Below are 18,630 nucleotides of genomic sequence, written 5' to 3' on the forward strand. Positions count from 1 at the left end.
CTTTAGTCTTTCACACTAGATTATAGAAATGTTAAAGTTTATCTTAACCTTCTGAAGATCCTATTAAGAGTTCTTGAAAGAGCCATTTTGAAATATCTCGGGAAAGGATTGGGGCAGGTATCATGGTTTTGTTTTGTTTGTATAGCACCTAGTTCTGGTCCATGACTTGGGCTCCTATAATACTACTCCTTATAATAAACTCGGAGGAGTTGCAGGCTTTGCAAACAGCCTATTTTTTAGTTTTGCACAAAATTGTAAGAGTTGGCAAATATTATTCGTGCAACCCATTGTCTAGCTATAGGGCAGCCTGTGTGGTATGGCAAAGCTAGAAGAACATCCCCTAAAGCCAGACTGGCACAAGTAGGAAGAGCTCCATACATCATTTAATCTTTTATTAGTCTTTACACAGGGTGCCTTTTTTCGCAATCAGTGTGTATTTTCACTTTCCTCTGCTCCACTTCTTCCTTTGTTTTCCAGCCTCTCCAAATCAGAGTCCAACTTCTAAATCCAGGATGTTCATGTGACTGAAACTATGTAAAACCAATTCCCCATCCTTGCTAATAGGAAAACTTCTCTTATTTGGATCTAACGAAAATCTTCATTGGATAATAAATAACTAGTGATACCCTGAGACAAACAGAGGTTTATCTTTTAATCTGCCCCTTAGTTACACGGTTGGATCAGTACAAGAAAACAACGACCAGGTGTGGAAGTTCCAGCGCTATTTCTTGGTTCAGGAGTACGGCAGCCGTTTGACTATTCCATTTCCCTTCGTCATCTTTGCCTACATCTACATGGTGATGAAGAAATGCTTTAAATGCTGCTGTAAAAAAGAATGCAAAGAGCCATCCATCTGTTGTAAGTAGGATTGGGTGTTGTTTCTACCCCTTGTTAGGGTTCTAGGATGAGCTGTACCTTTGTCTCAGCACTCATTCCCTTTGTAGTCGTCCCTTCCCAGTGCTTGTACTTCTCTCCGGGTAGAATCCCACAACTGAATTCCACTCCTAGAATGGGTCACCAGGTTATGGCACCCCTGTTGACCCCCAGTGTCCTCAGCAGGTCCAACTGAGTTTTTTGGCCCAGGTGGCCCTGGATTTCTTTCCAGGAGCCTGCAGTCAGTGTGAAAGTTCAGTGGCAGAACACTTTCTTCAATACAAAGTATGTATTTATTCATGGGAACACAACAAATAGAGGAAGAGGCTCAAAACAACAAAAGGCCTATACTTATGTCCTCCAACCTAAACCTTAGCCTTACCTTGCAAATGTACCTTGTCACAGGCAGTCAGTACCCTCTCGCTCAGTCAGCCCCAGTGTGTCTCCATCCTGAGTTGATAGGCAGTCTCTTACCTATTTCAAAGTCCCTTTCTTTGTCCTGGAACATCTGAACCTGGTCAATTGGGTTTATGCATCTCCCCTGGTGGGACGGAGGCAGGCTTGTAGTAGTGGAGTTGTCATATTGTCCATTTGAGCATTAATAATTATACTAGTGGATAGCTCAGTGGTTTGAGCATTGGCCTGCTAAACTCAGGGTTGTGTGCTCAATCCTTGAGGGGCCACTTAGGGATCTGGGGCAAAATCAGTAATTAGTCCTGCTAGTGAAGGCAGGGGGCTGGACTCAATGACCTTTTGGGGTCCCTTCCAGTTCTATGAGATAGCTATATCTCCATATATTCATTCATTTTATTTAGTCATTGCCTGATTGCTGGGGTGTGTGCAGAGAGTTGAAGCTGGCATTACCCATAGTGTTCCACAGAGCCAGCCATACTGCAGTCTCAAACACACAATATTCATAAAAACATTACATATAGCTCCCACATTCATCACTCTCCCAAAGGAGCCCAGTTCTGGGCTGCAGCCACGCTACTGTGTGCTGTGATCCTGTTGAATCTCACAAGCTAAGCAACAATGGGCTGGGGTTGGTATTTAGATGGGAGACCTTCCAGGGGAAATGAAATGATGTCACAAGTGACTGTAGTAATTCAGTAGGTTGTCACTGTGTGCTGCTGAAGGTACCATGTTTCAGAGTAGCTGTACGGTGGAGTCCCTGATTTCTTGTGATGAATAAACTTCCCACTGTGCTTAAAATCTAAGTTAAGACTTGTCCAGGACCTTGGGGCTAACACCGTACTTCTTCCTGCCTTTTAAATTTGCAGTTGGACAGAATAGAAGTTTTTTTCATTTTCTGATCTAAATTGCTCAGATTTTTGCGGAGGTAAGCAGCTCCTGCATTCCGCCCCAACGGCTAAAGCAGTTCGGTGGTGGGTAAAGTGATCCCTGTACGGTCTTTATCCTGGAGGTACTGAGGTATAACTAGTTGATATTTGTAAAGAACTTTTAAAATAATGAAATTTGCACCTTTCAAGGTGCATCTGGTGCTTAGTAGATTTCAGAGACTTTCTCCTTTAGGGCACTGATTCGGTTCTAGCCAAGGCTGGCAGAGGCTGAAAATCATTATTTGATGGCTGGGCAGCCTGGCCTGTATATGAAAGGAGTAAATCATTTCCTGTCAACATCAGAATTGGCAGTGGTGCGCTCCTGGACAATCTCGGATGAGGCTTGGGAGTGAATTGAGCCAGCAGCTCTCACACTAAAGTCTTCAACAAGATTTAAATACAAGATCACTTCCATTTTTTTTCCCAATCAATACAGTACTTACTTTTTCATAGTTTTCTTCCCCCTCCCCTCCCCCCCCCCGATTTGTTGATTTGGGCACTTACATAAGAACAGCCATAATGGGTCAGACCAAAGGTCCATCTAGCTCAGTATCCTGTCTTCTGACAGTGGCCAATGCCAGGTGCCCCAGAGGGAGTGAACAGAACAGGGAATCATTCCCCAGCTTCTGGCAAACAGAAGTTAGGGACACTATCCTTGCCCATCCTGGCTAAGAGCCATTGATGGACCTATCCTCCATGCTGGCAAGAATCAGTCTGGAGATAACGAGCACCGCACCATAACAACTCTAACTCAGGAACCAATCCATGCAACAAACCTCGATGCCAACTCCTGCCCACATATCTACACCAACAACACCATCACAGGACCTAACCAGATCATCTACAACATCACCAGTTCATTCACCTGCACGTCCACCAATGTTATATGTGCCAGCAATGCCCCCTACATGATGGCATGTACATTGGCCAAAGGATAAATGGACACAAGTCAGATATCAGGAATGGCAATATACAAAAACCTGTAGGAGAACACTTCAACCTCCCTGGCCACACAATAGCAGATGTAAAGGTAGCCATCTTACAGCAAAAAAACTTCAGGACCAGACTCCAAAGAGAAACTGCTGAGCTTCAGTTCATTTGCAAATTTGACACCATCAGCTCAGGATTAAACCAAGACTGTGAATGGCTTTCCAACTACAGAAACAGTTTCTCCTCCCTTGGTGTTCACACTTCAACTGCTAGCAGAGCACCTCACCCTCCCTGATTGAACTAACCTCGTTATCTCCATACTGCTTCTTGCCAGCATATTTATACCTGCCCCTGGAAATTTCCATTACATGCATCCGACGAAGTGGGCATTCACCTACGAAAGCTTATGCTCCAATACATCTGTTAGTCTTAAAGGTGCCACTGGACTCTCTGTTGCTTTTTACAGATCTAGACTAACACAGCTACCCCTCTGATACTATCCTCCATGAATTTATCTAGTTCTTTTTTGAACCCTGTTATAGTCTTCATGTAACGACACAATGGGGGTGGCAAAACTATTAGATCTTAGCGGCTTTGTGTTTTGATGGGTTAAAATCTAAGAGGTATAGGCCAACACCCCACCCCAATCTGACCCACTGATATTTATCCTTGCCCTTTATTTATGCTCCTTCAGCTAATGACGCTTGGGTGGGCACTATAATAGTAGGTTAGATAAATGTCTATCAGGGATGGTCTAGACAGTATTTGTCCTGCCATGCGGGCAGGGGACTGGACTCGATGACCTCTCGAGGTCCCTTCCAGTCCTATAATCTATGAATCTATGAATAATACATTATTCAAGGACAGCCTGTTAGCAGTGCTAACTTCTCCAGCGGCTCTTCTGCCCTCTGGAGATTGATGGAAAAAGAAAACGAATACTCCTCTGACCACATGGCTGTTGCTGCTGCTAAGTGAACTATATCAGGAACACGTATATATAGAAATTCATTCTTGGCTTTGGGTAGGGCCTCTAACAGCTCTCCCTGCATTTATTCGGTCAGCGAGCACAGATATGAATTGCTTTAACAAGCTTTTCCGACAAATTGGCTCTTGTCTCTGGTATTCTCCCAGCTTTTTGTAAAGTGCCATTCATAAGAGATGAGAGAGAGAAGAGAGCTTCAATTAATTGACAGGCTTTTTCCTATACATCAGCAGCACGGCTTTTGCCCTGCAGCATTGATTGAAACTCTTACTTAGTTTAGGAAAAAGTTACTTGTAGAATGTGCAGATCCCCTGCACTGTTTGTGGGTTTGGTTGCCCAAATCATCCGTGTTGCAAATGGCGTTTAGCTTCCACACCAGACAGATGATGATCTGACCATAGAAACGCCTGCTGAGCTGATCAATAATTGATCTTGTACGTCTAGACCTAATGGGAGGACTTAATTAGAGCCAATTTGTGGCTGCACCAGCAGAGTTGTGCTGCTGGTAAAGAACACTGGGGGCTGCTTACTCCCTGTGCAGTAGGCAGCCATAATGCTCTCGCTCCCGCTCCAGTGCAAGGAGTGGGGAAAGGTGGCCACGGACTCACTCTTGTGGGGGGTGGACTCCCATTGCCGTCAGAGGGATTCGGTGTGGGCACAGGGGACTGCTCATAGGGAGCAGCTTGCAAAATCAGGGCTTAAGTCACCTGGCAGCCCTGACTGAGGCAGAAGGCTGGTTCGGTTGCAGGTCCCGGTCAAGCACCCCCCATTGGCCACTCACTAGACTGCCGTGAGGGAACCCAGCTGCTGGGTTCCCTGGTGTGTTAAGCCTCTGGCGCCTGAATGGAGCCCAACCACTGTCCCAGTCCTGGGGTCCCTAGGCACCCACTTGGGGTGCAGATCCTCTGTCTAGCACCCTCTCCTGAGGGCTGAAACCTGCTGTCCAGCTGCCTAGCCCCTGGGATCAGTGCTGACCCTTTAGACTCCCCTGTAGCTTAAACACACCCTTTCCCAGAACTCCCCCACAAGGTGTGAGCTTTCTGGTCCCTGTTGAACGCTCTCAGAAGGCGCATGGTAGCTGTGAGGTATATAACCCATACAGACACCTTGCCAGTCTCACCATTGCTCTTCTTCTACTTTACATAAAGCATGAGGGAGTGGGGCTCATTTAGAGCATAACACAAATCCTAACCGCAGTTGCCACTCAAGAATGCTTAGAATCATAGAATATCAGGGTTGGAAGAGACCTCAGGAGATCATCTAGTCCAACCTCCTGCTCAAAGCAGGACCAATCCCCAGACAGATTTTTACCCCAGATCCCTAAATGGCTCTCTCAAGGATTGAGCTCACAACCCTGGATTTAGCAGGTCAATGCTCAAACCACTGAGCTATCCCTCCCACTCATTTGGAATCAGGGGACCATCCGGATTCAGGTAAGCAGGCAGGGTCCCCAGCCTCATAAGGCATCTACATTCTGGCCCCCTCTATTTTTATAACTTTCCAGTCTTCTCTGTCAGGTGACACCCTCCGGTGACCAGAAACTCCTCCGAGGTGACTTTGTTACCAAGGTGACCTCCCTCCCCGTAGGATGACACAGAATGATTACATTGTGAGGTTCCCCAAATTGTCACACAGCATCACTCGCATGTTTGATGTTTGCCTGAAATTCACATTTCATTTAAAACCTCCCCAAAGCTGAATGCTTCGAAACCTCAAATATTGTGTCCATTTGGAAGTTGGAGTGGAAATGTGAGTCAATTTCTCTTTTTAATACAAACCCAGTTAGCTTGTCCCGTGCTGTGACAAGGAAATAAAATACATTAATGTTCTATTTACATTATCGCTGCTAATTTTCTGTATGCAGAGAAATGAATTCCGTGAGCTCTGGTGAACAGAATCACCGGCAGGCTTTTTCACATTTCAAAACAGTAGAGGCAAATTGTTAGTCTAATGCCTTTTTGTATTTCTCAGGCTCAAAATATGAGGACAATGAAACGCTTGCATGGGAAGCAGTCATGAAAGAAAATTACCTCGTCAAAATCAATTCCAAAGCAAACGATGCATCAGAGGAGTATGTCTGTTTTGTCTCTCTGCTCGACTCTTAGACGAAACTGCACTTCTGCAAACTTTTTATTTTTAATAAGAAAAAGAAAACCTTTTTTTACATTTAGAAAGTCTGCTTATACACTAATATATTAATAAAATCAGCCTAAAACAGCTCGTCCATTCTGCCTCAAGTAAAATATTGGAGATTTTATAATCCATTAGCATAGTGCAGGTTGGTTGCCTAGGTTGTTAAATTTTCATTACAATTTTGCAAATTTGACAATATGTGCTGAATAGATTTATTTATGTACAATTACATACTAAAAATGTCTTCCATTAGCTTGCTAGGGTGAACTTGGGCAAATCACCTCTCTGTGCCTCAATGTTCCCATCTGTCAGGTGGGGATAATCATAGAATCATAGAAAATTAGGGTTGGAAGAGACCTCAAAGCAGGACCAACCCCAACTAAATCATCCCAGCCGGGCCTTAAAAACCTCTAAGGATGGAGATTCCATCACCTCCCTAGGTAACCCATTCCAGTGCTTCACCACCCTCATAGTGAAATAGTTTTTCCTAATATCCAACCTAGACCTCCCCCACTGCAACTTGAGAACATTGCTCCTTGTTCTGTCATTGGCCACCACTGAGAACAGCCGAGCTCCATCCTTTTTGGAATCCCAAAAGTAGTTGAAGGCTGCTATCAAATCCCCCCTCACTCTTCTCTTCTGCAGACTAAATAAGCCCAGTTCCTTCAGCCTCACCTCATAAGTCATGTGCCTCAGCCCCCTAATCATTTTCATTGCCCTCCGCTGGACTCCCTGCAATTTATCCACATCCTTTCTGTAGTGGGGGGACAAAAACTGGATACAGTACTCCAGATGTGGTCTCACCAGTGCCGAATAGAGGGAAATAATCACTTCCCTCGATCTGCTGGAAATGCTCCTACTAATGCAGCCCAATATGCCGTTAGTCTTCTTGGCAACAAGGGCACACTGTTGACTCATATCCAGCTTCTCGTTCACTGTAATCCCCAGGTCCTTTTCTGCAGAACTGCTGCTTAGCCAGTCGGTCCCCAGCCTGTAGCAGTGCATGGGATTCTTCCGTCCTAAGTGCAGGACTCTGCACTTGTCCTTGTTGAACCTCATCAGATTTCTTTTGGCCCAATCCTCCAATTTGTCTAGCTCACTCTGGACCCTATCCCTACCTTCCAGCATATCTACCTCTCCCGCCAGCTTAGTGTCGTCCGCGAACTTGCTGAGGGTGCAATCCATCCCATCATCCAGATCATTAATGAAGATGTTGAACCAAACCAGTCCCATGACCGACCCCTGGGGCACTCCGCTTGATACCGGCTGCCAACTAGACATCGAGCCGTTGATCATTATCCATTGAGCCCGACGATCTAACCAGCTTTTTATCCACCTTATAGAATCCATACTTTTTTGATTTGCTGGCAAGAATACTGTGGGAGACTGTATCAAAATCTTTGCCAAAGTCAAGGTATATCACGTCCACCGCTTTCCCCATATCCACAGAGCCAGTTATCTCATCATAGAAGGCAATCAGGTTGATCAGGCATGACTTGTCCGTGGTGAATCCATGTTGACTGTTCCTGATCACCTTCCTCTCCTCCAAATGCTTCAAAATGTATTCCTTGAGGACCTGCTCCTTGATTTTTCCAGGGATTGAGGTGAGGCTGACCGTCTGTAGTTCCCCGGATTCTCCTTCTTCCCTTTTTTAAAGATGGGCACTATATTTGCCTTTTTCCAATTGTCTGGAACTTCCCCCAATCACCACGAGTTTTCACAGATAACAGCCAATGGCTCTGCAATCACATCAGCCAACTCCCTCAGCACCCTTGGATGCATTGCATCTGGCCCCATGGACTTGTGCATGTCCAGCTTTTCTAAATAGTCCTTAACCTGTTCTTTCACCACTGAGGGCTGCTCACCGCCTCCCCATATTGTGCTTCCCAGTGTATCAGTGTGGGAGATGACCTTGTCTGTGAAGACCGAGACAAAGCATTGGGTACTTCAGCTTTTTCCATATAATCTATCACTAGGTTGCCTCCCCCATTCAGTAAGGGTCTCACATTTTCTTTGACCTTCTCCTTGTTGCTAAGTTACCTGGAGAAACCCATCTTGTTACCCTTCATATCCCTTGCTAGCTGCAACTCCAATTGTGCTTTGGCCTTCCTGTTTACACCCCTGCATTCTCGAGCAATATTTTTATACTCCTCCCTAGTCATCTGTCCAAGTTTCCACTTCTTCTAAGCTTCCTTTTTGTGTTTAAGGGCACCGAAGATTTGTCTGTTAAGCCAAGCTGGTCACCGGCCATATTTGCTATTCTTTTTGCACATCAGGATGGTTTGTTCCTGCACCCTCAATAAGGCTTCTTTAAAATACAGCCAGCTCTCCTGGACTCCTTTCCTCCTCATAATAGCCTCCCAAGGGATCCTGCCCCTCAGTTCCCTGAGGGAGTCAATGTCTGCTGCCCAGGTTGCTACCCACTTCTACTTCTCCTACCAATTCTTCCCTCTTTGTGAGCAGCAGGTCAAGAGGAACATGACCCCTAATTGGTTCCTCCAGCACTTGCACCAGGACGTTGTCCCCTACACTCTCCAAAACTTGTCTGTGCACTGCTGTATTGCTCTCCCAGCTGATGTCAGGATGATTGAAGTCCCCCATGAGAACCAAGGCCTGTGATCTGGAAACTTCTGTTAGTTGTCCGAAGAAAGTCTCGTCTACCTCATCCTCCTGTTCTTGTGGTCTATAGCAGACGCCCATCACGACATCACCCTTGTTGCTCTCGCCTCTAAACTTAACCCAAAGACTCATGCTTTCCTCCTTTTTCAAAGTGCTTTGAGATTCATTGATTAAAAGTGCTATGTAAGAGCTAGCAATCATTTTTACATAAATTAATGACGCATACCAGACATGTAACTGTGAGAAATAAGGTTATACATAGATTGCGGGGATTCCAAGCTGACCAGAAATCTTTACTAAGCACTAGTAGTAGATGGGGTCTCCAATTCTTTGTTGGGACTTGAAAGGTTAAATATGTCCTAAGGCTACGGGTAGCTTCACAAATTCTTTGTCAAATCCTGACACTTGGCTGATCAGCCTCAGAGTTCTTTCAGGAATCACCTCAGCATTTTTACAGCAACAACTAAGTCAGACAAACTGCCAAGAAAAAAAAAAAGCATACAGACCAGAATCAGGGAACAAAGTGATCAAAAGGCAGAGGGGCAGATTTTTACCCAACTCCCATGGAGACCACGCATGCAACTTTATTGAACATGCTACTGAGTATAAAAAGCAACCCTCCAATAGTGTCTAGGTGTTCTCCATTTCCATTTTTGGCATTGAAAAGCTGGTAACTTCGGGTGGAGGGTTTCACTAGTGCTAGGGCATGCAGCTTTCCTGTTGTGGACATTCCATCCTTAAATGCATAATTAAGACTTGCCATATGCTGCTCGGCATTAAGTTACAAGCTAGATGTATTCAAATTGGGGTGGCCAAATTTTGAGCCAAAAAGGGTCAGGTAAGAAACTTGCCAAGAGCAAAACTGACAGTAATTTGTACAGAGTTATATTAGATGTGATCAAAACCAGGTGCACACAACCATAATGACTTGTCTCATCCTGGAAAGATGAATGGGAACTGTTTGAGTTCCCAGGCAATAACACCTGCAGTCAATATCAGCCTTGTCATTAACCTTCAGCTGTGTGCATTCAGAGTAGAAGAGCATTCTAGGATCCAAGAGCCATAGTTTTCCTTGGTCCACATTTTGGGTGCTCCTATGTGACTAGGTGTCCTGCTTTAAATTAATTGTATGTAATGTTCTGCTGCACAGTTTGACACTGAATCAAGGAGTAGGTGCCAATCGCTAGTTTAATTTTTAGTCCCACAACACTTATTTTAGTATTTGTCATCTCTTCACAGGATGGCACATCGATTTAGACAACTGGATATGAAGGTACTTTGTTTTTGATTGGTCTGGGAAATATGTGTCTATGTGATATGACAGTGAGTGGCATATATAGAAACTGGACCCCTTTATTTATGCATTGTTTACACTTAACTGCAGTCAGATATAATTTTCTTAGGGCTGTACTTCTAAGGTACTGTCCTGTATTGGGGGCAGAGCAGAGGCACTGTGCCTCAAGCAGAAAACTTTGTGTGTGGCACAGATGTCTGATAAGGTTACAACAGCCACATGAGGTCGCTTAGATGCTCAGAAGCATCTTGTTGTGCTGAAGAATGAAGGAGCAGATATTTTCTAAGCTCTGCAAATGTGGAGAGAAGCCATGCTGTGCTGCTGCTTCTAAGAGCTTTATTAGGTAGGATTTAATTTCTAAATAGTGCCTTAAACGTGCTTCAATTTCAGGAACTGCCTCAGAGCAATGTACTTGTCAGACCCATTGCTTGATTACTAGAAAACCACTAGAGAGTTCTAAAGCAGAAGGGAATCTCAGTGTTGCATAGTAACTGAACAAGGTGTCTCCCCCATTGTAAATACACTTTGAAGGCAGAAACTTCATGCGGCAGTGTGCGCTGTCACCTGTCCAGTTAATTCCATCAAGCAAGATTCTGATCCCCCTACAGCACCTTATCCATGAGTAGTCCCACTGACTTCCCAGGAAGTAAGTGATGTCTCATGGAGGGTAAGGGTATCAGTTTGCCATGTGTGCATCTGAGTGAAAGAAGCATTAGAGGAAACAAGTGTAAAAACATAACAGTCTTTACAGGAGACTGGTTTCCACAAAACTCCAATGACCAGATCTGTGATCCCGTCTCAGGAGCCAAGGCCGATTCAGAGTAATTTGGAGTCAGTTGGTTTCATGATGCCCGCTTGTTAAATGCGTGAAATAGGTATGCATTAGGACTCACTACATTTATTACATTGATGAACATTGTAATGGTGGTTGTCCTTCCAAATGGACTGTACTGGGGCAATGTTTGAAGAGGCACTTCTATTGCTCACTAGGGCTATTTCGCTGTGAAAAATAACTATAAGCACTGCATTGTTTATCTGCACAGCTGAGTTTGTCTGATAAATGCAAATAGCAGTTGGCTAATGCTCAGTCACTAACAGCTGGCATTCAGAGGGTAACCAAAGAAACAGGAGTTTAACTTGGAGGTGCCATGGGAGTTATTGTTACTGTTTTACAGCCATTCCCAGGCATTTGAAAGGACTTACTACCGGTACTTATTTGCCTCATACATCTCTCTGGCTGTAATCCAAGCTGCAAAAATGCCTTGGAATAAGCTAGGCTGACTTCGAACTAACATGAATCTTGATTTGTTTTTGTTTTTAGCTTAATGATCTGAAAGGCCTTCTGAAAGAGATTGCTAACAAAATAAAATAAAAGCAACTTGAAAGCAGAGGCGGCAAACCTCAGCAATGTAAGCTCGCTTTATTGACTAACGTACAAGAGAGGATTTAATCAGCATCTCCAGTGCTTAAATGCATCTGTCTAAGAGAGAGGAAGGGTTCCATTTGACATTGGTTATTGATGCTTCTATTTATACCTTCAGCATTGAAAAGGGAACACTAGGCCCTGGGTTTCTGTCTCACTTGGTCATTCTGGATTAGATCCAAGGATGTGCTAGCACCATCTTTAATTTCCAGATGGTAATTTTTTAAAAAACCTATTAAACCCCATCAGAATTGTCTTGTTTTGACCCCTTGTTTGCTGAAAAGCTCCAAGCTGTACCAGTTTATGTATTATTTATACTAGAGGCCCCAACTGAGATCAGGGGTACCATTGTGGTAGGTGCTGTACAGACACAATGAAAGTGCTTGTCCTGATCAGCTAAGTCAGGGATCAGCAACCTTTGGCATGCGGCCTGCCAGGGTAAGCCCCCTAGTGGGCCGGGCCACTTTGTTTACCTGCTGCATCCGCAGGTTCGGCCGATCGCAGCTCCCACTGGCCGCGGTTCACCCTCCAGGCCAATGAGGGCTGCAGGAAGTGGCAGCCAGCACATCCCTCAGACCGCGCCTCTTCCGGCAGCCCCCATTGGCCTGGAGCGGTGAACCACAGCCAGTGGGAGCTGTGATCTGCCGAACCTGTGAACGCGGCAGGTAAACAAACCATCCCGGCCCGCCAGGGGCCTTACCCTGGCAGGCCGCGTGCCAAAGGTTGCCGATCCCTGAGGCTAAATCAAAAAGACAGACCCAAGGGGATGAGAGAGCACGGATTATTTTTTAATATGGAGATATACCTATCTCATAAAACTGTAAGGGACCTTGAAAGGTCATCGAGTACAGCCCCCTGCCTTCACTAGCAGGACCAAGTACTGATTTTGCCCCAGATTCCTAAGTGGCCCCCTCAAGGATTGAACTCACAACCCTGGGTTTAGTAGGCCAAACTGTTATTCCCTGGGACTGTGGCATAGAATGTAATTTACCCAAAATGACATGGGAAGTTTATAGCAGAGCTAGGAACTGAACCAAGATTTCCCAAATCCTAAGCTAGTACGCTCACCAACAAGGCCATCCTTTCTCTCTCAGCAAATTGTCTACTTCCTTTGATAGGTTTCCTTATTCTTCTTCAGTTTGTGATTGTCAGGCGTTACTGAATGGTGTGAGGAATTCAGAGCCCTTGGGATAGCAAAAGGAATTTGAGATGCCTGATGAAAAGGCTAGAGTGATGTAGAACAACATCCAAACTAGCAATGACTGGCATCTGCCTTTGCAGAGAAAATGGAATAAGAAATGTGGCTGTCTGGAAGTGAGGACTATCTGGAATTACTATGTCAAACTAAACTTTAAAGCACAGGTGGGCAAACTATGGCCCGCGGTCCACATCTGTCTCACCAGCTGATTTAATCCACTCCAGACGAGGAGCGGGGTCAGGAGCCTCTCCGCACGTGCATGCCGTGGCTCCCGGAAAGAGCGGCATGTCTACCCTCTGGCTCCTATGCAGCAGTGCAGCCAGGGGGCTCTGCGTGCTGCCCCCGCGGCTCCCATTGGCCAGGAACTGCAGCCAGTGGGAGCTGCAGGGGCGGCGCCTGCGGATGGGGCAGTGCACAGAGCCGCCTGGCCGCACCTCCGCGTAGGAGCCAGAGGGGAGACATGCCGCTGCTTCCAGGAGCTGCTTGAGGTAAGCGCCGCCCGGAGCCTGCATCCCTGAGCCCCTCCCGTGGCCCAACCTCCAGCCCTGATCCCCTTCCTGCCCTCTGAACCGCTTGATACCAGCCCAGAACACCCTCCTGCACCCCAAACCCCTCATCCACAGCCCCACCCCAGAGCCTGCACCCCTCATCCACAGCTCAACCCCAGAGCCTGCACCCCCAGCGAAAGCCCTCACCCCCCCCATGCCCCAACCCCCGGCCCCAGCCCTGATCCCCCTCCTGCCTTCTGAGCCCCTTGGTCCCAGCCTGGATCACCCTCCTACACCCCAAATCCCTCATCCCCAGCCCCACCCCAGAGCCCGGACCTCCAGCCTGAGACCTTACCCCGACACACACATCCCAACCCCCTGCCCCAGCCGTGATCCCCCTCCCGCCCTCTGAACCCCTCATTTCTGGTCCCATCCCAGAGCCCACACCCCCAGCCAGAGTCCTCACCCCCTCCTACACCCCTACCCCCATTTTGTGAGCATTCATGGCCCGCTATACAATTTCCATACCCAGATATGGCCCTTGGGCCCAAAAGTTTGCCCACCCCTGCTTTAAAGCCACAGGGCTTTCTTTCAGGGATTGAAGAGATTTGTTCCTTGTAGAGAATCATTTTCACCAGTGCAAAATGAGCGTAAAACGCTGCCAACTCAGTTCTCCACTCGCTCATAGTGGGGGATATGATTTTATGCCCACTTTGCAGAGGTAAATGATTATATAAGACGCAATGCCAGAGCGAACCATGGGGGTAAACTGCACGGTTCGAGGAAAGGGCTTAGGGTTTGGCTACACTTGCGAGTTACAGCGCAATAAAGCAGCCCCAGGTGCACTAGCTCACTCCCCGTCCACACTGGCATGGCACGTAGAGCGCTCTGACTCCGTGGCTACAGCGCTGCTGGTACTCCACCTCGGCGAGAGGAATAACATTTGCTGTGCCTTGGCTACAGCACCCGGGCATCAGTGTGAACGAGGTATTGCGTTACTGTGCTCTGATCAGTCCCATAATCCCCTTAAATCAAGTGGCCACTCTTGTCATTGTTTTGATCTCCTGTAGGAATGCGGAAATGCCCTTTCAAAGCTCCGTTTCTGACAGCTGGCATGCAAGTCGTTATTGTGGAATGCTGTGTGTGTATGAGAGAGTGAGGCGGGGGGGAGGAGGGGTCTGCTGCTGTCTGAACTTACAAGACAGCATGCTGACATGCTCTCAGCCCCCCAAAAACCCACTCTCTCTTCCCCACATACTCCCTGTCACACTCCACCCCACCCCTCCCATTTGAAAAGCATGTTGCAGTCACTTGCATGCTGGGATAGCTGCCCATAATGCACCACTTCAATGCCACTGCAAGTGCCGCAAATGTGGCCACGCCAGTGCGCTGTCAGCTGTCAGTGTGGACAGACTACAGCATTTTCCCTACTGCGCTCTCCGAAGGCTGGTTTAACTCAAAGCGCTCTACATCTGCAAGTGTAGCCATGCTCTTCGTCTCTCTAGTCCTTAGAGGTAGTAAATTCCAAGTTGTTCAACTTGTCAGTTAGCTCAAGTCAGGTAAAAGGTCTGAACTCTAGTCTGGTAGTTTGGGCACTACTCTGGTTCCTAAGTGATGAAGTATAATGGAAGTTGAGGATATTGGGTCCATCTGAAATATGGCTTACTGCTTGCTGGCTGGCAGTCAGTGAAATCTTCCTGGATGCTGTGAACGCATTCTTGTGTATGAGCTGTCCAGGTTCTGAAGCTGGGCTCTCCCAGAAAAATGACCCAATGTACTAACTAATCTAGATTTATGGGAAGGGCAGACAAGCGATTGCCTCCCAAGAAGCTGAAGCTGTATCTTTGTAGTACCTCGGCCAAGGGGTGTAACCAATCAGCACAGTGATGTTTACATCCACGCTGCACTCGTTTGGTGCAGGGGGAAATGATTGCATACAGTGCAGGGCATTGGAGAATCAGGCCCAGCACTTGCAGAAGATGCTGAATTGACAGCCCCAAAACTTCCCCACTGCCACGGCTCTGAATCGGATAGAGCTGCCGCTCTTCCTCATTTCTTAGCAGAGCAGCAAGCTCTTTTTATCCCTAGTAATTTGTTAGGATTAGACCCCTGGATTCCATGTTGACAGATACTGGAATGAAAACAAAAGGTGTCAACTGACGGCAGCGGGAGATTTATTCTAAAATTCTTTCTATTTTCTTTGCTCACGCAGGTACGGACTTGTTCACACTAATTTCTAGGAGACGTCTCAAAGCGAATCGTATCCTGCCACAAATGGCAGCACCTGGAAAGGCGTGAGGAGGATGCATGGTGCTTTTAAAATGACATTTCTGCTTTTTTGCGTCTCAGAGCTCTGGGCTCTTTTATTTCCATGGTCATCTTACATGTTGATGATAAAACATGATCCTCCTAGTTGAGCTCCAAATTCTAGAAGCTGATCTGTTGCTTTTCTTCTCAGTCTTTAGTTATTGGCTGTAAGCAGATAGCTCTCATCAGCTGCTCAGAGATCACTTTCCTAACTCCAACAATTCTGCTGCCAACCCGCTCTGGTTTGAGTCTCGGGAACAGATCTTCACCCAGGCTTCAACTAGACACTCAAGTGCAGATCGTCAGAGGTGTTTAGGCTCCTAGCTCAAAGAAAGTTAGGAGCCTAAATACTTTTGAGGATTTGGGCCTCATTGCTCCTTTTAGTGACCCCCCAATGATCTCCTCCCCTGCCTTCCTTGCTGCTCACATAGTGGATTTCCAAACCCGGATTACATTTTTACATGCTGGCATATGAGGATGAAAGGCCTCCTGCCTTCCCTAATAGGACATATTGCACTTGGCCTCCAAAACTAACCTGCCACCTGGATTCCTGGTGAACACTAAAGACTTCTTCAGATTTGTCTGAGACACTATTTTGTAGTCCAGACTGAGTGCCTACACTCCAGTGCTGAAGGCATGCAGTTCATAAATAAGTCTAACAGTGATGTTTTGCAAGGCCCTGATATTGCATTTGGTTTCACTTGTTCAAGTTCTGTATGGCCTGTTCGTGTTCTGATTCCTTAACAAACAAGAGGTGGTATGTGATTCACCACTCATTTGATGCAACAGCAGGGCTAGCTCCTGGTATCACAGTAGTTTAGAAAGCAAGTGTCCCCAGTTGAGTGTTCTTTGCTGGAAGGGAAAGGGGCTTCTAAATGCAATGCTGCCCGTAGCAAGATCAGCTGGATGTCAGCTTGGCTCAACCAGAATGGCTCTGCCTTTGTGTTACATGCTGAAAGTCTTCCGGAGAGCCAAGCCCCGGCAAGCTATTAACTCAAATGACTGCTGTGTTTTCTCTGCATAAGAAAACAACTGAATATATTTTCCAGGGGAAGCATTATTAATTGCCTGTTACAATAAAACTCTTTCAGCATCTTGCTGTTCACATCTTTGCTGTGTGATCTGCTATCCAAACTTACCAAATGCACTGAGACAGGTCAAGCTCAGTGTTGATTACAACACCAATACTAAAGGTGATACCTGTTCAGCAGTGCAACATAAGATTTCAGTAGTCCCACATTGGAAAGGCTTGTCAGGACGTGCTCAGACTCCCACTGACTTCAATGGAAGTTGGATTGGGTCCTAAACGACTAAGATAAATCTACTTTATATAAATGGATTTTTGTTTGTCACTTGTGCCTGCCTTTACTGTGGAAAATGTGCCTTTGTTCCATTTTTATTGTCTGTCATGCCATATTCTATGGTACCTGTAACAGTGTTGTTCTCCTGCGTATTGTGCTGGATGTAGCTACGAGTAGTGTAACAAAGAATCAAATGTACCTTTATGAACATACACATTAAATAAGAAGTTAACTCTGGCTTCTTGCCTTATTTCGGGGTGGGAAAGATAAACAAGGTATTTTCCTAAGCCAAATAGATTCTGCTACCATTGCTACCCCTGTGACACTTTCTGTATTTATTTATCTAATCTCAGTTCTACAGGCAAGTGTTCCGTGTTATTGCCAGTTACATTTCACCCATTGCCTTACTCTAGGAATTGCAACACAACTGAGAAGACTTTGGGAATAATTAGGGAAACAGTTGCACTAGGCACCCATCTCTGTTTGAAAAGGATTCTCCAATGAGAGGAAAGACATTCTGACGGTCAATGCCAGTGGCCTTTCCTCCTGACCAATAGAGCGTGCTGTTTTCTGCAGTGAGGGAGCCTCACTTCCTAAAGGGTCCAGCACCCACGTCTCCCACTGATGTTAAGTTCAGCATCAGGCCCCAGGATACAATTCAGATCTGTCTGAAAGAGATGGAATCCTGCTGGTGCTGCCCCATGCTGAGATCCTTTCCGAGCTGTCGTACGGCTCTTGGAAAATAATCGGAGAAATGTGTCTCGATGCTATGAAACTCCTGGGAAGGATCAACCAACTGGATCGCTCCACAGCTCGGAGTACGTCTGCACTGCAAGGTGTAATTGAAGCATGTGTAGACGTACCTGAGGTGTGAGTGCAACACGTGCAGACATACCTGAGCTAGCGTTGATCTACCTAGCTCAAATAATAGTAGCAGTGAAGCCATGACCACATGGGCTTGCCACTTGAGTACATACCCAGGGTCCCACAGGAGTTTTTTGAGCCAGCTAGGTCAAAGCTGGCTTGGGTACATCTACAAGTGCTGAGTGTCACCTCTGGTTGCAGTGTAGACCTAAACCGAAGTGTTTTGATTTCAGGAAGCTGACAACGACGGTGCTGCTCGCCACCGCAATAAAGGGAAGAGAATGTCATCTAAGGTAAGAGGAAGGGAAACCTCCCTCCCTGCCTTCTGTGCAGGGCAGGGAAGAGGAGCATCAGTCACATGTACTCTTGCTCTCCATGGCCTTGTCTCCCTTGTCCCAAATTGGAGCCCATTAGTCACTGCTGATGCAGCTGCACTAGTGTGAGGGTGAATGGAAATCCCCGAGTCCATGGCTTTGGTGGAGGAAAGCAGGTTAAGGTTAGAGGGATAGACCCCGCAGCTCCATGGCTGTTACTCCAGTCTGTCGTCTGGAACAGAGCCTGGGCCCCAGAGGACACCCCTCTCTTTCTTGTTGCAGGGCGAACGCCCGGAATAGAAACCGAGGCCAGTGCTGCCTGCCGGAGTCTGAACATAGCCTGAAACAATAGCCCTAAGCTAGGGGTTGTAAAGATGTGCTGGGGGTTTATGTCCCGCCTGCCCTTCCCATGCTGCTAAATAGGACGGGAGCTCTGGTATGGAAAAATCCAGCAGGGGGCACCCAAATAACAAGGAGAATTGGTCCTAGCACCCATGTTTCAGTAGTATGAGGCTTCTCAGCGTGGGAGTCCATTACTCCTGCTCCAGTGCAGCCGGTCCCCAG

At 46.5% G+C, this 18,630-nt stretch overlaps 1 protein-coding gene across 1 annotated transcript in view; it reads left to right on the plus strand.

The window, feature by feature from the left end:
* The window catches only part of TRPM8 (transient receptor potential cation channel subfamily M member 8), a 104,384-nt gene extending 87,308 nt beyond the window's left edge, over positions 1 to 17,076 (plus strand). Inside the window, exons 22-26 of the mRNA XM_054044163.1 lie at positions 668 to 858; positions 6,097 to 6,196; positions 10,117 to 10,150; positions 11,493 to 11,580; positions 15,493 to 17,076. Of these exons, the coding sequence (XP_053900138.1) occupies positions 668 to 858; positions 6,097 to 6,196; positions 10,117 to 10,150; positions 11,493 to 11,543 (376 nt within the window). The 3' untranslated portion in view covers positions 11,544 to 11,580; positions 15,493 to 17,076. The remainder of the gene's footprint in view (positions 1 to 667; positions 859 to 6,096; positions 6,197 to 10,116; positions 10,151 to 11,492; positions 11,581 to 15,492) is intronic.
* The last annotated feature ends 1,554 nt before the right edge of the window (positions 17,077 to 18,630 follow it).

Source organism: Malaclemys terrapin, chromosome 11, assembly GCF_027887155.1.
Source record: "Malaclemys terrapin pileata isolate rMalTer1 chromosome 11, rMalTer1.hap1, whole genome shotgun sequence".
NCBI classification, from domain to species: Eukaryota; Metazoa; Chordata; order Testudines; family Emydidae; genus Malaclemys; species Malaclemys terrapin.